This window comes from Primulina tabacum, chromosome 11, assembly GCF_025594145.1.
Source record: "Primulina tabacum isolate GXHZ01 chromosome 11, ASM2559414v2, whole genome shotgun sequence".
In the NCBI taxonomy this organism is placed as follows: domain Eukaryota; kingdom Viridiplantae; phylum Streptophyta; class Magnoliopsida; order Lamiales; family Gesneriaceae; genus Primulina; species Primulina tabacum.
The window spans coordinates 35,529,185-35,553,149 of record NC_134560.1 but is presented as its reverse complement, the minus strand read 5'-3'; the positions used below and the strand labels follow the sequence as shown (position 1 = coordinate 35,553,149).

General features: G+C 37.6%; 1 protein-coding gene across 1 annotated transcript; it reads left to right on the top strand.

Annotated features, from left to right (window-relative positions):
* Window positions 1-8,467: 8,467 nt before the first annotated feature.
* LOC142519791 (uncharacterized) lies at window positions 8,468-9,358 on the top strand. Its single transcript, XM_075622816.1, has one exon. It carries the CDS (start codon window positions 8,468-8,470, stop codon window positions 9,356-9,358), a length of 891 nt encoding a protein of 296 aa, XP_075478931.1.
* Window positions 9,359-23,965: the final 14,607 nt, after the last annotated feature.

Here is a 23,965-nt window from a genome sequence, read left to right as displayed (position 1 = left end):
CTCCTCGTGCGTTTTCTTTATTTTTACAAATACTTGTACTTGTTGTTTATCCGTTACTTTGTATTGCAATAATTATTAACTAATAAAATGCATCGTAATTTTTTTTAGTACCACCATGTCAAATTTAACAAAGCTCGAATTTGTTGCGCTCGACATCACGGGAAAGAATTATATGCCATGGACTCTAGATGTAGAAATGCATCTTGAGTCATTGGGTCTAAGCAAGACCATTAAAGAAAATGGCATATGCACGTCACAAGAAAAGGCAAGAGCCATGATATTTTTGCGTCGAAATCTCGACGATGGATTGAAATGTGAATATCTGACTGAAAAAAATCCCATGGCTTTGTGGAAGGGATTAAAAGAAAGATTCGAACATATAAGAGAAGTTATACTTCCGACCGTCCGAGATGAATGGAATACATTGAGATTCCAAGACTTTAAAAAAGTCAGTGATTACAATTCGGCGATGTATAGAATAATCTCGCAATTAAAATTTTGTGGACATGAGGTCACAGAATCTGAGATGCTTGAAAAAACATTTTCCACGTTTCATGCATCAAATATTACTCTACAGCAACAATATAGAGTACGTGGATTCGCGAGATATCCTGAACTCATCGCCTGTCTTCTTGTGGCGGAAAAAAACAACGAGCTATTAATGAGAAATCATCAGTCCCGACCCACTGGATCAACAGCATTTTCAGAAGTAAATGCTGTAAGTAAAAATAAATTTAAACCTGAAAACCAAAATCAAATTCAAAGACAAGGTTTTGGTCGAGGTCGAGGTCGTGGACGTGGACGTGGAATTGGCCGTGGTCGTGGTCAAGGCAGTGGTTTTGAAAATAATCGAGATAGTTATTTTTATAACTCATCTCAAAATAACGTCCCAAACCATCCAAAGAAAAGGCATCATGAGAATACAAGTGTTAATGAGAAGCACTCAAAAAGATATGAAAGTTCTTGTTACAGATGTGGTACTCCAGGACATTGGTCCAAAGTTTGTCGAGCCCCTGAGCACCTTTGTAAACTTTATAAAGAATCATTAAAGGGGAAAGAAAAGGAGACCAACTTCACTAAACGCAGTGACCGTTTGAGTGATTCAACTCATTTTGATGCTGGTGATTTTATGAATGATTTCTCTGGAAATGATCAATATGTTGGTGGGATAGAAATGAACAATATTGATGCTGCAGATTTTCTCAACGATTTCTCTGAAAATGAACAATATAATGGTAGAATATAAATGTACAATAATCTATTTTTCATGTATTCATAGAATAATGTTTTATTGTATAATTATGATTTGTGTTATATTTAAATATATATTGCAAGTAATTTATTTCATTGCATATTTTTTTGAAGTTCAAATATGGAAAATGCTATGAGCAAAGCTGAAGTTTGCATACCCGATAGTGGTACAACGCACACTATCCTCCGAGATAAAAGATATTTCTTGGAACTAAAACCAACAAAAACAACGGTGAATACAATATCAAGTCCTGTAGACTTGATTAAAGGATGTGGTAAAGCACAATTTTTGTTACCTAATGGTACAAAATTTTTGATCAATGATGCTTTATATTCACCACAATCGAAAAGAAATTTGTTGAGTTTTAATGATATATATTCTCATGGGTATGATACTCAAATAATGAATGAAGGGAATGAGAAATATATGTGTCTTATCACATATAAATGAGGAAAGAAATATGTGATTGAAAAACTACCAATGCTCCCTACTGGATTGCATTATACACATATAAGTCCCATTGAATCAAACATGGTAGTTGATAATTCTTCGATATTAACCAATTGGCATGATCGATTGGGACATCCTGGTTCAACAATGATGCGAAGAATTATAGAAAATACACATGGTCATCCACTGAAAGACCAGAAGATCTTTCAGAATAATAAGTTTCAATGTAAAGCATGTTCTCTTGGAAAACTTATTATAAGACCATCACCAGTCAAAATCCAAACTGAATCACCAATGTTTCTTGAACGTATTCAGGGTGATATTTGTGGACCAATCCATCCACCATGTGGACCATTCAGATAATTTATGGTATTGATTGATGCCTCCAGCAGATGGTCACATGTATGTTTATTATCAACTCGAAATGTTGCATTTGCAAGATTACTTGCTCAAATAATAAAATTGAGGAATCAATTTCCCGATTATACAATCAAGAAAATTAGACTTGATAATGCTAGTGAATTTACTTCCCAAACTTTCAATGATTATTGTATGTCTATGGGAATCATTGTTGAGCATCCTGTTGCTCATGTACATACACAGAATGGATTGGCTGAATCATTGATTAAACGTCTGCAAATGATTGCTAGACCAATGATTATGAAAACAAAGCTCCCTATTTCTATATGGGGACATGCAATTTTACACGCTGCTTCATTAATTCGCATCAGACCAAGTGCATATCATAAATACTCCCCATTGCAGCTTGCATTTGGTAAAGAACCAGACATTTCTCATCTGAGAATTTTTGGATGTATGGTGTATGTGCCTATTGCACCACCGCAACGAAAGAAAATGGGACCTCAAAGAAAGGTTGGAATTTATATCGGTTATGATAGTCCATCAATCATTCGATATCTTGAACCTCAGACAGGCGACGTGTTCACAGCACGTTTTGCTGATTGTCATTTTAATGAGGAAATCTTCCCAATGTTAGGGGGAGAACAGAAACATACCGAAAAGGAAATTACATGGTATGTATCATCATTGTTACATCTGGATCCAAGAACAAAACAATGTGAAAAAGATGTACAACAAATTGTACACTTGCAAAGAATAACAAATCAAATACCAGATGCATTTGCAGACACAAAAGGGGTAACTAAATCATATATACATGCTGCAAATGCCCCTGCTCGAATTGAAATTCCAAAGAAACAAATGGAAGATACTCATGATGTCATTAAACGCCTGAAGCGTGGAAGGCCAGTCGGTTCCAAGGATAAAAATCCTCGAAAAAGAAAATTCATAGAGAAACACGATGATCACAAAATAAAGAATGACGTTTCTGAAGAAACACATGATGATCACAAAATAGAGAATGGTGTTCCTGAAGAAACACATGATGATGAAAATGTTCTGTCAGAACCACAAACTGACGAGAATCATGAAATCTCTATCAATTATATTAATACTGGAAAAATATGGAACCGAAAAGATATAGATGAAATTGATGATATATTTTCTTATAATGTGGCAATCGACATCATAAATGATAACGAAGATCATGAACCAAAATATTTTGGTGAATGTAAAAATCGGCAGGATTGGATAAAATGGAAAGATGCCATCCAGGTTGAATTAAATTCGCTAAATAAACGTAATGTTTTTGGACCTATAGTCCTTACACCTGAAGATGTAAAACCTGTTGGATACAAATGGGTTTTTATTCGAAAGCGAAATGAGAAAAATGAAATAGTAAGATATAAAGCTCGACTTGTTGCACAAGGTTTTTCTCAAAGGCCTGGAATTGATTATGAAGAAACGTATTCTCCTGTGATGGATGCAATTACGTTTCGGTATTTGATTAGCTTGTCGGTATCTGAAAATTTAGAAATGCGTCTTATGGATGTTGTTACAGCTTACTTATATGGATCACTTGATAGTAATATATATATGAAAATCCCTGAAGGATTTAAGATGCCTGAAGCACAAAGTTCAAAACCCAGGGAATGTTATTCTGTGAAATTACAAATATCATTATATGGGTTAAAGCAATCAGGTCGAATGTGGTATAATCGACTAAGTGATCACTTGATGAAAAAGGGATATGTAAATAATTCAATATGCCCTTGTGTTTTCATTAAGAAAACAACATCCGGATGCGTAATTATTGCTGTATATGTTGATGATTTAAACATCATTGGAACGAATAAAGAAATTCAAGAAGTTGTGTCATACTTGAAGGAAGAATTTGAAATGAAGGATCTTAGAAAAACTAAGTATTGTCTGGGTTTACAAATTGAACAAAAAGAATGTGGAATGTTTGTTCACCATACAAATTATACAGAAAAGATACTTAAACGTTTTAATATGGATAAAGCAAATCCTTTAAGTACTCCAATGGTTGTTAGATCATTAAACATAGAAAAGGATCCATTCCGTCCATGTGAAGATGATGAAGATATTCTTGGTCCAGAAGTACCATATCTAAGTGCCATCGGTGCCCTTATGTACCTTACAAATTGTACAAGGCCTGATATATCTTTTGCCGTGAATCTGTTGGCAAGATTTAGCACATATCCAACAAAGAGACACTGGAACAGAATTAAACATATATTCCGTTATCTACGAGGAACGACAGACTTGGGACTTTTGTATTCAAAAGATGCTAATCCAAGTATAATTGGTTATGCTGATGCTGGATACTTATCTAATCCACACAAGGCACGTTCCCAAACTGGATATGTATTTACTCGTGGAGGCACTGCAATATCTTGGCGTTCTCAGAAACAAACGCTCGTAACAACTTCATCAAATCATGCCGAGATTATTGCACTACATGAAGCAAGTCGTGAATGTGTGTGGTTAAAATCAATGACCCAACATATCCAAATTTCATGTGGATTATCATCTGATGAGAAGCCTGTGATACTATATGAAGATAATGCTGCATGTGTTGCTCAAATGAAAGAAGGATACATAAAAAGCGACAGAACTAAACATATTCCTCCTAAGTTCTTCGCATTCACCAAGGAGCTTGAGAAGAATAGATGTATTGATGTTCGTCACATTCAATCAAGTGAAAACTCATCAGATCTCTTCACAAAGGCATTTCCTACGTCAATATTCAGAAAGCACATATATAATATTGGGATGTGCAATCTACGAAATTTGTGAAGAATTGTTCATGTCAACATCAGGGGGAGTTTACGTGACTGCACTCTTTTTCCCTTACTATGGTTTTTATCCCAATGGGTTTTTCCAAGTAAGGTTTTTAACGAGGCAGTACAAAAACACGTAATGAAGACATCATCGTATCATGATCATCATCACAAGGGGGAGTATTGGAAAATAATATTTAAAATGTGTGTATTGAATATTTGAATGTTGAATATTTGAATGTTGAAAATAAGAGTTGTAAATATTGAAAATTAGTGTGTGATGATGTAGGTAATGATGTATTTTATTTTTGGATTATTTGTAAAGATTTCCTATAAATAGATCTCTCATTTGTGAAGAAAATCACAATTGAGTAGAGAGAAAAATATTATAAAGTGTGTAGTTTGGTAAATTTTGAGAGTTTGAGATTTTTACTTTTTACCATAAATTTTTACTTTTTCACAACAATTTCTTCAATGTATTTTTAGATCTCACTCGTCTCAAAAATAAAGATAATAAAACTATTTCACAAATTCTACCTAAAAATATATAAAAACAACCTTTCATGACCAAACATAGTATTTACGAAAGAAAACGGATTCTTCAACTCTCGTGAATTGGACGGGGCACAATAATCCAAGATTCACTCACATCATGAAGTATTAACACTCACTCGAGTTTCTTGAACTATTTGTCTTGTTTCCGCAGTTTAGCTTGAATACAAAAAAAAAATAAAAATATTTGTAAGCATATTTTTGTTAGTGCACGACTGCTGACAGATAATCAAGGGTGTTCTTCGGTCGGTTCTATTCGGTTTTCGATTTTTTATTTCGGTTTTTCGGTTTTCCGGTTTTACAAATATATAATCCGATATCCGAACCATTTTTCTTCGGTTCGATTTTCTACCGAAACGGTTCAGTTATTTCAATCGGTTGTTTCGGTGTTGATACAATTATTTAAATTAATAAGATAAATATATTGTAAAATATAACATGTAATCTTTTTTTATGATTCTTTTAGTAAAACATTTAAATATAAAGTCTAAATGAATTACATAAACAACAATCAATTAAATATTATTCAAAATAATTCATCATTCACTAATATAATCTCAAAAAATATATAATAAAAATAAAATTATTAATTTAATGAAATTTCGGGTTTTTCGGTTGATTCGATTTTGACATATATAATACGAAATCGAACCAAATAAATTTCGATTTTAATATTTATATCTGATGGGTATATGCTCAATTTAATTATTTAAATGGGTACATGCTCAATTTAATTATTTAATCCAACTCGATTATTTATTTGTTGGATTAATAAGAATATGTCCAATTTAATAAGCTTAATTCAATTAGTTATTTGTTTAGTTTTAACATTATTTAGGCCCAAAATTTTGGATTGTATATCCGAAAGCCCAAGCCCATTAAGCACTCCTAAAAATCTATAAATAGAGGAGTTTCTGCCCAATTCAAGGGATGCTCTCATTTTGATAAAAGTTATCCTGTTCTCTGAGTTTTCTTTAAACTGCTTACTGACTTGAGCGTCGGAGTGTCTGCGTCGGGAACCCTCCCGACGCCCACTTGACGAGTGTTCGTGACGCAGGTGACGCCCAACAAATTAACTGTGTATTGTCTACGTGGATCCGTTTACCAGCCAGGTGAGCTCATTTACGGGCCAAGTGGACCAGTTTACTAACCAGTCGAATCTCGCGTGCGCAGTCTATGCGACTCATTTATTTTAGCTGCATCAGCTTGGCGCCGTCTGTGGGAAAACTGTCATTTCGTCACTCGAGGATGCACACTCGTTCGCACACCTCTCGCAACGTTAGGGGTGAGGGGCAGCCGCCTATTATTCCTTCGCAGTCAGAGATGCTCATCACCCAAGAAGCGCTGAAAGCCATGATGGAAGAGACAGCCACTCGCGCAGCAGCTGAAGCAGTGGCCCAGATACTCGGACATCACTCACGTACTAACACTGGTGAGACAAATCCCAACGACCGTTCAAATTCCCATGTCCCCAGCAAGACGGCAAGGCGCAATGATGAAATGTGCAATGAAGATGAATCAGATGGCCGTACACATCGCCCTCCTCCACGAAGAGAAAATATCTCGCTCCACACTTACGCACGAGGATCTCGCACCTTGAATGAGCAAGACAGCCGATTGGCCGTTTTACCTGCTAGGCGCAGCCCTTTTACCAATGCCATCTTAGCCGAGTCGGTACCAGTGGGAGTGAAAATACCCAACTTGCCAGAATACGAGGGAATGGGCGACCCACAAGATCATCTCGACAAATTCTATGCGAAGGCAGATTTATACGATATTAGTGAAGCCGCTTACTGCAAAATATTTCGACTACGTTATCTGGTCGTGCGCTTACTTGGTTCAACAAGCTTCCTCCAGGAACCATAGATAGCTTGGAGCAACTAACTCAGCGTTTTCTCAATCAGTTCTCTATCAACAAGAAATACCCAAAAACAGCAGCTTATTTATTTACTATAATTCAGAAGGAAGGGGAATGCCTGAGAGAATATGTACAACGGTTCACGCAAGCTGTGCATGAGGTTCCCCATGTTAACCATGACCTGTTAGCTGGAATAATGCAGCAGAACCTCCGCCATCGAAAATTCAAGGAATCTATAGCTGGAAAACCTCCAAACACTCTGGAGGAATTGTTAGAAAGAGCCGAAAAACATATACGCATTGAAGAGGCCATCGAACCACGATACTTAGGGAAAAGAAGAAGGGAAGATGAGAGACCAGAAGGGACAAAGAGGGAGGAGAAACGAACGGCCCAAAGTCCGAGACTTCAGTACACTACCTTAAAGGCACGCTTGTCAGACATACTGGTAGTAGCAGAGCAGCAGGGTTTACTGCAACCCCCGCGCCCGATGAAAGAAAATCCTAAGCGTCAAAGATCTGACAAATACTGTCGGTTCCACAAAGATAAAGGTCATTCCACTGAGGATTGTTTCATTCTTCGGGCCGAGATAGAAAAGTTGATCAAACGAGGATATTTAGGTGACTATGTGGATAGATTCCGCAGTCAGCAGAGAGGCAACAAGCGTCCTAATGACAACCGTCCAAGCGAGCAGCAGCGAGAACGGGTCGAGAGGGGCTAAAAACCCGAGCAAAGAGAGGAGAACATGCCCACTAGGAGGCATAATCTCTGTTATAACCGGGGGCCCCGCCTGTGGTGATTCAAACAATGCAAGGAAAAATCTCGCGCGGGCAGCCAGACATGATCAAAATTCCTCATGTTTAACCGTAACTCAGTCGATTAACGAAATATCGAAGAGAGATGAAGAAGTGTTTTTTGGAGAAGAGGACTTGGAAGCCTCTCGGGGGGAACACAATGACGCCTTAATCATTTCCGCCACGATTTCTAACTTTTGGGTAAAGAAAATATTGGTAGACTCAGGAAGCTCTGCATATATCATTTTTCATGGGGCATTCCAAAAGTTGGGTCTGAGTAATGCGCAATTAATGCGAGTGAATACTCCTCTCGTCGGTTTTGCCAGAGAAGTAGTTGAAGCAGTAGGTGAAATCGCTCTACCCATATCCTTGGGATCTTACCCGCGGCTGGAGCACGAAAATGGTGAAGTTCCTAGCAGTGAAAGCCCCGTCAGCTTATAACGTGATCCTAGGCCGTCCAAGCCTCAATCTGTTTCGTGCCATTGCATCCACATACCATATGAAGCTAAAATTCCCGACTCTAGAAGGGGTAGGAGAGGCGGTCGGAGATAGCAGACTCGCAAGAGAATGTCATGCGTCCATTTTGCTAAATGCAGTGGAGGCTCGAAGAAGACATGGACCCGACATAGATTCTTCGGAGGGAAAGAAACAAAAACTTGAACAAGTTTCAAATGAAAAGGGAATACATCTCGTGGATGGAGAATCGAATGACAGAGAAAGGATGACCGCAACAGAAGCTCTCAAACATATCGAAGTAGTGCCCGGTGATCCAAGAAAAACCCTCAAGATCGGGTCAGATCTGCCAACAGAAGTGGAGAACACTTTGACAATTTTTCTGCAGCGCAACGTCGATGCATTTGCCTGGGGTGACGAGCCATTACCAGGGATACCTGCAGAATACGCACTTCATCGTCTTAATGTGGATCCTCGAATGAAGCCGGTTAAGCAGAAAAAGAGAACTTTTGGCCCAGAAAAAAATAAACATATAAATGATGAGGTGGGAAAGCTCGTAAAGGCCAAATACATCAGGCCTGTTTCGTACCCGGAATGGTTAGAAAATGTTGTGTTGGTTCCAAAGACAGGAGGAAAATGGCGTCTTTGCATAGATTTCACTGATTTAAACAAGGCATGCCCTAAAGATCTTTTCCCATTGCCTCGGATCGATTTGTTGGTCGACTCGAATGCGGGTTGCGAATTGCTCAGTTTCCTGGATGCCCACCAAGGGTACAATCAGATAGGGAATAAGCCAAATAAACTTTTTGCTGATTTCAAAGAAAAGAGAAAACAATAAAATAGAAGTTTTAGAAATTTCAAAAGGAAAAAAATGCAAAAGAAAGCAAATGGATTATAAAATCTTATAACAACATAATGATGCTAGATATTCAAGTCGTCCAAAACTTCTTCGTCTCTTACAACTTCATCTTCCATTGGCTTCTCTTCAGGGTCCTTCTCGGGATCTTCCTCTACCTATTTGGCCACCATATCCTGACATTTGTTAACATGGTTTTTTTTAGTAGTCAAGGACTTGGCTGAAATCTGAAGTACTTGGATGGCTGCCGTATCTTGCTGACAGCGTTAGGTTTCCATCAGGATGATCTACTGAATCTGGGCCAAGAGAGCCTGGGCTTTCTTTAGTATTTGTTGGTTGAAGCCGTCCGGTTCGAGGACTGTTGCTTGGGAAGCCTGTAGTTTGTTCTTGGTTTCTTCGTGTTGTTTTTCCTTTGAGTTGAGATAATAGCAAATCTCTATACGTCAGCTTGGAGGGGGTCCTTAAGCTCTTATAACTCCTGTTTTTCTCGTCGATCATTAACAAGCTTGACCGTTAAACGCTTGATCAATTGGTCTTGATTATCGAAAGCAAGCTGTTTCATATGGATAGCGGATTGAGCACGAGTACGAGGTTTTAAGGGAAGTCATTTCTTGAAATAAAATAAGAGGAGATGCTCAGAATATTTCAAAATGGTAACAAAGCAAATAATAATTGAAAAGTAATAACAAATAAGCAGCTTCAGCCAAATAAAATGTCAAATGCAAATTTTTGAGAAATTTTAAGAAATTGGAAAGTTTGGAGATTTTGATATAAATGGATCGCCTACGTGATAAGGTTTCCGGAACAATTTACGAAATCAAATTCGAGTCTCTTAGACAAAGTCATGGTTTCTACAAAATTTTCAAAAATTGGAATGCAACATAGGTGTTGAGGTTCCTGGTAAATGGCGTCGAGGCGTTAATGTCTCAAATTTCCTGCGCTGAGGTGCTTCTTGATGGTGCTGAGGAGCCCGTTCCTAGAATTTTTCAGTTGTGAACTGAATTTTTGGTGCTTAGGCACATTGTAAGCAACGCTGGGGCGACTGAACTGCAAAAAAAAAAATAAAATTATGGAGGTGCATTAAGTGCTTGGGAAAAGGCGCTGAGGCGCCATATAATGCTCATTTTCACAAAATCCAGGCGCTAAAGCACCCATTGTCGGCGCTTAGGCGCCTAGTGCTCGAATTATAGGCGTTGAGGCGTCTGTCTTGCGCAAATTCTTGAAAATATCCTAAACGGATTATGAACCTGGTAGCTTTGATACCACTTAAATGTGACGCCCCAAAACCGAGACGCGTCATTAGCATTGTTTAAAAATTTAAAATCGTGAAACAACAAGCCATGTAGTACATAAAATAGTCAAAAACCAGAATATTAAATAAATCAGGACTTTTTTGAAGTGCATAACATAAATACGGAAGCACTAACGTAATGAAAAATAAAATTAATTCGATGCTTGAAACTTCACGTCTCGAACTTGATCGCATTCCCAAAACATGTTGATAGACATGAATTAATTGTGGCGATAAAAATAAAAACCAGCAGACCAGCAGCACTCTTTAAGAAAACAGTAGACAAAAAGAAAATCAGAAGCTACTGGTCTAGTAAAACAAAAGCAGTAGAAAGGATAGAAAAACAGAATCAGTAGAAGATGTTGCCTAACGTGACTACTTTAAATGTTACCGTTAAATACCAAGTACTAGTATTAATTGCAGCATTAAATACTATACGGAGTCATTTAATTCACTTTACCGAGTTTAGTATAAAACAGGACTGATTGTTTTATAGCTTTTCTGCAGGAACCTTTTTTTGGTAATAAAGCGACTCTATCAGAAATCTGAAGACATCTTCTGATCATAAACGTTGAACTCAGTCGCTTATATATACATGGAACAAACCCTTACAGGAAGAGAACTCTACGCATAATATCTTTTCAAGGATCAACGAGACAACCTCGAAATTCCTCGATAACTTTGAGTTCAACACAAAGAAAAGTAGCACACGCTTCATAGCAAATATCTGATCTTTTGAAGATCATCTTGTGCTACTGATTCTTACACTCTTCACAATCTTTTACAACACTTATACTTTATCAGTAAGAGCTTGTAATCTGAAAAGAGTCTTTTCAGAACCTTTTGTATCACGTTCTTTTTGAGTCGAGTAACTAAGAGTTTCAGTAGGCAAAGGTGTAAGTCCTTCTGAAGTGGGTGTGTACAAGAGTTGTACTGTAATATCCAAAGTCTTTTATTGATACCTTATGGAAACAGAAGAAGGGGAGACGTAGAAGATTCATCTTCGAACTTCCAGAAACAAACCTTGTGCTATCTACTGCTTTTCGGCTTTATTATTTTTCACCCACTAACCAACAGATCGTTTTCCGCACATTATCTTGTGATCTGCTGGTCTTTATACTTGAACAAGAATCGTTAAAATCTCTAACAGGATTTTAGCACATCATTTGAAAGAATTTAATAAGTTGGCCATTGAGTTTATTCAACCACCTCTTCTAAACTCAGCCCGATCCTCAACAATTGGTATCAGAGCAGGTTATTCTTGTTCATGAAAAACTACAATAGATGGCACACTTTAGCAAGATCCCTATGTTCTCTAAGGAAGATTTTGATGATTGAAAGATTAGAATGCAAGCTCATCTTGCATCACAAGATGATGATATGTGGTATGTCATCACAGATGGTCCATTGAAAATATTAAAGCCTAACACAGCTGTTGCTGTTACTGAGAATGCATCGCAGATGGTTGAAAAATCTAGAAGTGAATGGACCAGCGAAGATAAGAAGAAGGCCAACCTTGATAATGTTGCAAAGGATATATTATATAAAACTCTCGACAAGAATACCTTTAGCAAGATTAAAATGTGTTCTACTGCAAAAGATATTTGGGAAAAGCTCATCCAGATATGTGAGGGAAATGAGCAAACGAAAGAAAACAAATTGTCTGTAGCAATGCAGAAGTTCGAAAATCTAAAAATGAAAGCTGGTGAAACTCTAAATGAGTTCGATGAAAGATTCACTAGCTTGGTAAATGAGCTAACAGCTCTGGGTAAAGAGCATAGCAACAGAGAAATAGCTCTCAAGGTGATGAGAACCTTACCCAGAGAATGGGATGTAAAAACAATGGCTTTGAGAGTGTCCAAAGATCTAAACAAGTTGGAACTGCACGACTTGTTTGCAGAACTGAAAGCATACGAGTTCGAACTGGAGGTAAGAAGTGGAGAAGAGCCCTCAAGTCTACCTACCAAGGCTCTTGCTGCTACTGCTACTGCTACTGCTACTACCTCTTCTACTGCTGCTACAACTGTACCTCAAGCATTACCTACTGTGATCATTGACAGTACATTGGAGAAGACTGCTGAACAAATCAGTAGTGATGCTATGTCCTTGTTTGTAAAGAAATTCTCCAGGTTCATGAAAAAGAACCATCGAACTTATCAGGGTCCCAATCGCAACTTCAAGAAAGATTCACCATCTGGTGATACAGGATGCTTTAACTGCGGAAAAATAGGTCACTTCATTGCTGATTGTCCTAAACCAAAGAAGGATGACCAGAACAGAAAGGATCACAAGAGGAATGAGAAAAAGTCCAGAAGAGATCGAAAAGAAATGATTGCTGAAGAAAGCAAATCTAAATGGGCGGACTCCAGTTCTGAGTCATCTGATTCAGAAAGTCATTCCAGTGACAGTGATGCAGAAGAAGTTAAATGTCTCATGGCAAACACTGATTCAACCTCGACATCTGGAGAGATATTTGATTTTGATTCTAACGAATTCACACGAACTGATCTAGTTAATGTATTACATGACATGGTAGAAGAGTATTCTAGACTTTCTCAATCATTCGAAGAAGTTAAGATCGAAAATTAGAACTTAAAGGATCAGAACAGTAAGTTAACTTGCTTGCAAGTAGACAGCTGTAATGATTTACAAGTTGAGATGAGTAAATTAAAAACAGAGAATGAAAGAGCAAAAGCAGATTACCAGAAGATGCTTTCTGAAAACCAGAAGTTATCACTACTGGTAAATGCTTGGAACAAGTCTTCTATTTCACTGGAAAAGATGCAAGAGTTACAAAAACAATCTGGAGACAGGAGTGGTCTCGGATTTTGTAATAATGAAGGCACCTCTGAAACAAATACTAAGCCAAAACTGGATATGTGCAAAGGGAAGTATATTCACTTTGTGAAATCCAGCGTGGTACAAAAACCAGAAATACCTACTGTTTGAGTAGAAAGGAATGTAAATCAGATGAACAGAAGAATGCACTATGGTCTGGGTTATGTTAAACCTAAGGAAAAAGTTGACCAGAGTTCTAGAATCATGAGTGGATTCAACTCAGGAAGACAACCTCCTATGAAGGTTAAAAACTACCAGTACTATAATTCTAAACCTGTTCAGAAGAGATACAGGCTGGACAATAGAAACAGAAGGGAAGAACAACATACTAGGATGCACAATGTTAAAAACAACAGACCCTTTGTTGCACACACTTCCATGGATACCCGAAGTACAAAAATTGTACAAATGTGGGTCCCTAAAGGACTGATAAGGCTTGGACCCAAATAGATTTGGGTACCAGATACTTAAAATTTGTGTTTGCAAGAACAACAGAAGAAAACAGAAATCAGTAACTCTACATGGTATCTGGACAGTGGATGTTCCAGACACATGACTGGACATAAAAACCTACTCTCCGAGATAATGAGTTGCACTGGACCAAAGATAACTTTTGGAGACAACTCAAAAGGTAAAACCGTGGGTAAAGGTAATATTATCCATGGTAACATAACCATTAATGATGTGTTATTAGTTGACAACCTTTGTTACAATCTAATTAGCATTAGTCAACTATGTGATAATGGTTATTCTGTAGCTTTTCAGAAGCACTCATGTGTAGTTAGAGATTCTGCTGAAACTACTGTATTAACTGGAAAGAGAGAAGGCAACACCTACAGAGTCTCTTGGAACTCAAATCATGTCAACACTCCTACATGCTTAGTTGCCTCGCTTAGTAATAAACACTTGCTATGACACAAGAAATTGAATCATCTGAATTTCAAGTCAATCAATCATCTCAAAAAGCAGAATATAGTTGATAGCCTACCTGATATTAATTTTGTTAAAAAATCATGTTTGTTCTGCTTGTCAGCTTGGGAAACAGATAAGATCTAGTTTCAAGAACAAAGATAGCAAGTCAACTTCAAGATGTCTGGAATTACTGCATATGAATCTATTTGGTCCAATCCCTATCATGAGCTTAGGGGGAATGAAATATACTCTTGTTGTTATTGATGATTTTTCTAGATTCACTTGGGTAATATTTCTCGCAGGAAAAGATCAAACCAGTAGCCTCCTGATCAAGCTTCTGAAAAGGATTCAAAATGAAAAAATCTTCTTCCATCATTAAAATCAGAAGTGATCGGGGTACTGAGTTCACTAACAAAAATCTTGAGTTATATTTGGATGAACAGGGGATTCATCATGAATATTCAGCTGCCAGAACACCTCAACAAAACGGAGTAGTTGAGAGGAGAAATAGAACTCTAAAAGAAGCAGCTAGAACAATGCTAGCAGATGCAGACATCACTCAGCGCTTCTGGGCTGAAGCAATTAACACTGCTTGTTACACGCAAAACAGAACTATGGTCAACAAAAGCACAATCGAACTCCGTATGAAATATGGAAAGGGAATAAACCCAACGTATCTTATTTTCATGTGTTTGGTTGCAAATGTTTTGTACTAAATAATGGCAAAAATCACTTAACTGCATTTGACTCAAAATCAGATGCTGGACTATTTCTTGGTTACTCTGCTGTAAGCAAAGCCTTTAGAATTTTCAACAATAGAACTCTTAATGTTGAAGAGTCGATTCATGTTGTCTTCGATGAAGACAGCAGTGCTCCTGAAATATCTAACACGTCAGATTTAAGTAACAGGTTAGACAGGATCCACTTGGAACTGGACAGTGAAGATGATGTAGAAGCAAACATCAAGGATCTTCAAAATCTAGAACCAGACATTCCGATAGTGGAACCAGAAGTACAGACATTAGATCTGCCAATACCAGCAGAAGACACTCAAGAACCTACTACTGGTTCCGTCGAGAACAATCTCAACATATCAAATCAGGACTATTATCTCTTGCCATTTTTTTCTTAAGAATGACTATCTGGTTTAACCCATGTTCATATTTATAGATGAAAACCAGGGACCAAAGCTCGAGAAATTCTTGACTACAGTAGATATATGAAACATCCCATATCTAGCTCTCATCGGATTTGTTACCACATATTGCACTAATTTAGGAAAAACTTTATTCTGATATTCTGTGATTCTGTGTCAGAAGCAAAAGGTATTTTGTCTCATTAACAAAACAAGGCTTATTTTATCTTCCAGTAGAAGCTATCAAGACGACTTCTCTTCTTCTGAATTTTATTCATCATTCATCAGTTATTTATCTTATTTAGCCAACAGTAAGTTATTTGCAGGAAAGCAGAAGGGAATATCAAGTACTTAAACTGAAATTTTATTAGAAACCATTCCAGTACATTAAACGATGCAGAAGTAAAAGCAGTAGATCAACAAATGCTCTTTAACAAGAAGCTTTACATTAAACTTTTTGCATTCAGTAATATCAGCAGATCGTAGTATCTTCAGCAGGAAAAGGATGGTCTGCTTCGAAAAGATTCCAGCAAGCTTGGGTCTAGTAAGAATCTAGCATGCTTGGGTCTTGTTAGCACTAATGTATAATCAGATACTTTACAGGGCATCAGCTTCATCGATCAACCAGCACTCTCTTATTGCATTAGAAAGCCTCTGGAAAAGATCGATGCTACATCTCCGACTAAATGGAAGCAACAAATCTTTCTGATTGTTGACATTACAACTCCAGGAGTTTGATCCAAGGATCATTACGTAAAGAATGACATCTTCAAACTTCTTTCTGAACATTTTTGCTTCGGCTCCTGGATCAGACTCTAACTCTTCTTTAACTTGAGCTTTCATTTTAGATTATGAATGTTTAACTTCGTTTAAGTTGTGCAGGCATTTATAGTAATCTTCGGAAGACACAAAGACTCTTGCGACTGTTCATTTTCAACGGTTCAGATTGAAAGATTGCCAAAAGTCGTTTGGTGTTTAATATCCACTTATTAGTTGCATTTACCGAGGGGGAACAGTATCTTAGTCAGACTAAGATTTTTATACCTTTTTCAGAAAACAGATAGAGTATTTGTCTTTTCGATAAAACAACAAGTCTGCTGGTTTTGTCACAGTGCTCAAATATTTCAGCACTCTGAAATTTCCAGCAGACGTTATCATAAAATGACAAATCTTCTTCTGATTATTTTTAGTAACCGTCTGGACAGCCCGCCTATTTCAAATTTTTAAATCATTCGCATCTCTGACAAACTTTGCAAGTCTTTTCAAACATTCAACCATAAAAATACTGACACGTGTCCTTATGTTTACTTGACGGCTGTGCATTCATTTTAAAATATCACCTTCTCATTTTTCACTTTTACCGTTTCAAAACTGTTGCTACTCAGCTACTGCTTTCTCTTAATCATCTTCTATCTACTGCAAATTTTATCTGATCATTTCATCGTAGAGAAATGGCCGGAGTATACACTCTTAATGCATATCAAGTCAACTTTGCTTCATTTCTCAATGTCAAAGATAAGAATCTTGTTAAAATGTTTCAAGACCTTGAGAAATCAGGACTTCGAAACTTCTTGGAAGCACCAGCTGTGATATACAAAAATGATCTTCTGGATTTCTACGCTAAGGCAACTGTGCATGAAGGAAATATCGTCCACTCTCAAGGAGATGCATCCATCTCCATTGATGCCGCACTATTGGGCGCGACTTTTCTCCTCCCACTTTCAGGTACTTCTGAACTATCTGATATTTCCAAGCTAGAAATGTCTATTGCTCTTAGCACTTTCTCAGCCACTGGAGAAGAATTGTCTCCTTCTTGCCACAAAAAGTTACTCAAAATGGAATATCAAATTCTGGCTGATATTGTGGCGAATGCTATATTAGTCAAAGCTGGCACGTTCGACAAGTTAACAAAGGAGAAAGTTTAATTGATGGCTGCCATCACTAAGGGAACTAAAGTGGATTGGAGTCATTTCATATTCAGAATCATGAAAGACATGGTCATCAAGAAAAGTTATGGATTTGCTGTTCAGATCAGCACAATGCTCAAGGATGCTGGTTTCGCTTTTACAAGTGAACATGATGCTGTTTCGGTAACAATGATTGATGCTGAGAATGTACTCGCTTTAAGGCCCAAGCCAACCGTGGCTGAATTTGTTGCCTTGAAAAAGGAGATTGGAGAGACTCTTTCTGAGACTCAGAAACCTCAACGAAAGATTAAAAGGAAAAGAGTGATCGTCTCTACTGATTCTGATAAAACAGTATCAGAAGAGTCTGTTGCTGATGTTCAACCATCCCTACCAACTCCAATAAAAAAGAAAGCACGGACTGTTATTAAAATCAAGAAGACAGCAGCAATTTCTGAAATTGAGAAAGTGCCAATCAGACAGGTGTTTCCAGAAGTGGTTCCATCTGCACGATCTAATGCTCCTACTTCAGTGCAAGCTGCTGCATCTGTTCCAGCAACATCTACTACTTCTACTTTCAGACCAATGTCTGGAATAGTGATTAAAGAACCAACAAGGGGGTCTTCTGCATTTCGACCCATTTTGCCTATTTCATCAACCGACAAAGGCAAAGGAAAGATGATTGAAGAACCACAACTTTTTGGACTCAGAACAACTATGACCACAGGTGTTGATCTTCATTTGGCAGAAATAGAAAGCTCTGCCAATGATGACATGAATTTCTTTGACGAGTGGCACAAGGTCCGAATTTTTCATTCTTTTGCTTACTTCAAGAAGAAAGGATCCTATGGGAAAATAATGAACGCTGAGAAGAGGGTCTTTCAGCTTTCCAAAACAGAAAATGTAATCGAGGCCTTGCGTAGAAGAAGCTACATCCTCGAACAGCTGAAATGTCAGAAGTTGGAATCGGTTCTGAAAATTCTTAAATCAAATTTTGATCCTACAATTCCTACTGCTGTTCAGGATCAAAACGTCATTCTGATTCTAACTGACAAATTGAAACAGATGAGTGAGCAACTTCTTGATCAAGAAAAGGGCTTTGGCGAGCCAATTGAATATCAAGTCGGCCTTGTTCCAGACTTTCCACAGATCCAGACAGTTGAGGAACGGACTACAGCTTCACCAAAAGCTTCTGTTCTCAGTACTCCTGCATCACCAACAAGGCCTCTTCAGTCATCATCTCTTTTGTCTGTGCATGAACTGGCTTCCGTTGAAGAAGTCATTGAGTCAATTGTTCCCACGTCCCCTACTACTCAGGAAGCAGTTCCAGCTACTTCATTGCCACAATCACCCTCTCCAACCGCAGAACAACATATGGCAGAATCAGATGATGTATCTCTTTTGCTAAATCTAGAGAAATTTTCTGCTGCTCATCAAGCTGAAATGAAAGTTCTTCTGAACCAGCAATCTGAACCCATAACTGCAGAACAATCAGCTACACCTACTGCCGTTGCTCCAACAGAAGAGAACTTGGTCTCCAACTTGGTTGCTCCTGATGAAGAGATTGTTCCTACCATAATTGCTGCCGAACCAAATGTCTCTGCTATTCCAGATCATACCTCTGCTGACCCTGGTCCTTCTACTGCTGTGATGGACACCACTTCCCTCACCACCAATCAAGTCTCTACTGCACTGATTGTCACTGATCCTGTTCAAACTCTCACGAACACTCGCGCTGCTGAAATGAGGCAACGCATGGTTGCGCGAACCCCCTCACCTGAATCAGAATCATTAAATATGGAGTTTCAGATTGACGTTCTGCAAAGGGAACTCAATAACCTGTCTGATTTAGTCAAGCGGATGTCCTGTAAAAGCATATCAGAATTTAGTGGTGCTCAGTTATTCAGAGAACGAATGAGCAAACAAATATATAAAACGGTGGAATCCGTGGAGAAAATGCATACTGAAACCATTGTTTTCAGACAAGCTGTATCGAGAAATTATAGTCACATCGTGCTTGCTCAAACTGATATACTAAATCGACTCACCGAGCATGATGATCTCATTCGATCATTTTCCACCTCCATGGAAGTAATGGATGCCAATTTGATTCTCAAACTCAATCTCTCACTACTCTCAATGATCGTATCTCTACTCAAGCTCCGTATCTGGAGATGTTAACCAATGGCATTCAAAACTTGTCTGGAAGAATGAATGATCTTATGGCCCATGTGATTGCCGTTGATGCCAAAAAGGGGGAAGAAAAACGAAGAGATCCATCTGAAGCAGAACTAAGGCAATCAGAAGCTGAACCTTCAGATAGAAGATTTCAGGATCCTCAAGATGAAGAAGTCATTTACAGGGACATTGAAACTGATTGACAATTTACTGTGTTAATTTCATTGATATTATTCTTTTGCTAACTGATTATCTGTTATTTAACGCTTTCCTACTGTTTAGGTTTTGGCATCACCACAAAGGGGGAAATTGATAGACATGAATTAATTGTGGCGATGAATATAAAAACCAGCAGACCAGCAGCACTCTTTAAGAAAACAGTAGACAAAAAGAAAATCAGAAGCTACTGGTCTAGTAAAACAAAAGCAGTAGAAATGATAGAAAAACAGAATCAGTAGAAGATGTTGCCTAACGTGACTACTTTAAATGTTACCGTATTAATTGCAGAATTAAATACTATACGGAGTCATTTAATTCACTTTACCGAGTTTAGTATAAAACATGACTGATTGTTTTATAGCTTTTCTGCAGGAACATTTTTTTGGTAATAAAGCTGACTCTATCAGAAATCTGAAGACATCTTCTGATCATAAACGTTGAACTCAGTCACTTATATATACATGGAACAAACCCTTACAGGAAGAGAACTCTACGCATAATATCTTTTCAAGGATCAACGAGACAACCTCGAAATTCCTCGATAACTTTGAGTTCAACACAAAGAAAAGTAGTACACGCTTCATAGCAAATATCTGATCTTTTGAAGATCATCTTGTGCTACTGATTCTTACACTCTTCACAATCTTTTACAACACTTATACTTTATCAGGAAGAGCTTGTAATCTGAAAAGAGTCTTTTCAGAACCTTTTGTATCACGTTCTTTTTGAGTCGAGTAACTAAGAGTTTCAGTAGGCAAAGGTGTAAGTCCTTCTGAAGTGGGTGTGTACAAGAGTTGTACTGTAATATCCAAAGTCTTTTATTGATACCTTCTGGAAACAGAAGAAGGGGAGACGTAGTAGATTCATCTTCGAACTTCCAGAAACAAACCTTGCGCTATCTACTGCTTTTCGGCTTTATTATTTTTCACCCACTAACTAACAGATTGTTTTTCGCACATTATCTTGTGATCTGCTGGTCTTTATACTTGAACAAGAATCGTTAAAATCTCTAACAGGATTTTAGCACATCATTTGAAAGAATTTAATAAGTTGGCCATTGAGTTTATTCAACCCTCCCTTCTAAACTCAACCCAATCCTCAACACATGTGTTGTTCACCCTCTTCCAATTGATCTTCTCACTTATATGGGAGACAAATAAGGAGGGTGTGTGTTTGTAAAAACTGAAACGTTTACCGCTTAAAATACTATTGAAATGTTTTTTTTAAAAGGGTACGACCGAAAATACACACACATATCAACATTTAAATAAGTTAAACATGCGTTTTAAAAGGTCATCCAACCTCTGAATAAAAATAACTGCAGTTAATTAAATCTTAAAATGAAATCGATCTCCGAGTCTACTATTTAAAAGAGAATCTCGTACATATACCGAAAGTCTGACGAATCAACAATGTAACAAGATTCAAAAACATTAAAAAATATTGCTTAAACCCATGACTCATAATCATGTTATGCGGAAGAAATGCAAGGTCCTCGGGTTTTCACGTGCACCCCCAGCTAAGCTTACTCAATCTTTAGCGCCTCCAGTCTCCTCAATCACATGATCACCTGTATCAATCACACCTAGTGATTCTAAAGACTCAACATACCTGAACCGTGATAGCAAATACATATACATCACATGCAACAGTGACAAGTACTGTAATTAAAATACCTTTCATGATCTTAAAAACATGAGCTTAAACATAACATGTCAAAGCATAAATGTGTCCATAACATATCTCATCATGTCAACATATACGTGTTCAATTTTCTTTATTTGAATCTCGTTCATTAGTTCTGACTTTCATGTCAGCTCTAGTCGATGGATCCATCTACATAAAACCGCGGTACCCGACGACGGAGACATCAGCGACAGTATTACCCATCCACCGAGCCTTGGCCTTAAATGTTCGTGCTCGTTTTCGTGTTTGTATTAGTCACAGCCAACTCTCTTCCGTCAAAAAACATGTCATCGTATTATATACGTAAATTTTCTTAAAATCAAGCATGCAACATATTTTTTGTATTTCCATTCAAGTTCGTGATAACATATACATTAAAACATGTCAATTTGTGATCAGGACATTGCCAGGACTGCTAACTCCTCCCGGGTGCAAAATGATCATTTTGACCCTGGAAACCCTAATTGACCGTTTTACCCCTGAACCTCAAAATTTCGACTCGAAGCCAACCAGACTTATTAAAGCACCTCAAAACATATTTATAACCATTTCCTAGACATAAACTCGAGCCCCATGCAAGAACTTCTATAATTCGTTTTAAAGCTTGTACCAGGGTGCCGGTTTTAACGCGAATTAACTCGAAACTCAACAAAATCTTTCCAAGCTTAAACCATGACTTGAACCTACAGGACCAGCCCTTGAAATACTTATTTCAGACAACATAAGACCCTCAAAAACCCTCGGCCAGCTGCTGGAATTTTCTGCACGTATTGAGATTCAAACCCTAGTGCACCTAGCCTCCGACCTTTGACCCTAGACCCAAAACCGACGCTTCCAGACCTTGTCTAATGTCTCTAGGAGCATGAACAGACCCACGTGAACCTGATTGGACCAACCTTACATGCGTTTACAGCCATTGCGATTGGGATCACTCGAACTCGCCCAAAACTCGACCTAGCTTATCATCAAGTTTCGATCCAAGCCTAGCCCTTCTACCAGCTGACCATAGACCATTCCCAGTTCTGACACATACCTCACACAACTTGAACCAGTGTCTGGAATGATCCATGCATGGCTGCCCTCTCCCTTTCACCCGATCTAGCCATTCAAACCCGAGAACCAAGAGATCACCATCGGCCCTTACCCTTTCGATCTAGATATGATATAATCCTTAACTACCATCGAAACATGTTGTAAAATTTTCTCTAAAGCTCAAAGATCCGGCAGCCCTCAACCATATTAAAAACGTGAGCATCATGGCATAAAATATGCATATTTTCGTGTAAAAATCATGTAAATTGAATGCAAGATGATAAATTCAAGTAATATCATGCAAAAACCATTCCAAACACATATCATGATGTGATTGATGAGAAAAAGAAGGTATAGGGCGTGTCTTTGCATATTTACGCTCGAAACCCTTGAGATAATCGCATAGAACGTGCACCGGAGAGACATAGAAGAAGTTCATTGAAAAACTTTGGGAGGAGTCGAGGGGATTGCTGCTGTACTTTTTGAAAACATGCTGCTGAAGGTTGGGGAGGGGCGGCCAAGTTGAAGGGGTGGAGTGTTTACGGTTTTGAAAGTAGGTTAGGTATATTATAATTAGTATAATAGGCCCTTAATTAAAAAATATTAAGAAGGATTTTAGGTCCATTATGTATTAAATTAGTCCCACTAAGCCCAAAAATACTCCCGTAAAATATTTTGTTTTGGTACGTTTTTGAAAATATCGTCCGAACCATCAAAAAAGTCCCCCGACTTGCTAAATTTTGCATACCAGTTAAAAATATGACTCGGCGAGTAAAAATATTCTACCAAGGCCATTCTCGAAAATCTCATTTAATTACACCATATATTAAATAATTAAAATTAATTATTTAATAAAAATATTTTTCCTTAATTGTCCCCGGTCTCCGTTCATCGTTCGAGCGTGAAATACTGCTAAAAGCTTTATATCGTGCAATCTTAATGAACCAAGAATTAAACATACATATTAATGTTAAAATCATGCATTTAATGCATTAAAAATAAATTAATTAAAATACATAAGAAGTTTGATAACTTGCATGCATGTGGTTCACGTGCACTTTCAAATTTTTGGGACGTTACAAAAACGCTCAGTATGTAGGGTTGATTAATACACACAAATGTCGAAACAAACATATAATAAGTGTTTAAAAGTGACATGTCACAGAACTTGTCACAACATGAATCAAGGAATGAAACAAATATAATTCGAAACAAGATATCATAACATATTATAATTGAAGCATAAAATTATACAAGACACTGTTATTCATATTTTTTTCAATTGTATACTGATCAATCCTTAATTGTTACTCCTTTAAGTGGGCGAGATCATATATGAGTTATTATTAACCACCGCATCAAAGCATTATCTTATCTTATCATGTTTTGGATAG

Coding starts and splice junctions, on each gene's coding strand:
- LOC142519791 (XM_075622816.1), top strand. CDS start 8,468: ATGGTGAAGTTCCTAGCAGTGAAAGCCCCGTCAGCTTATAACGTGATC.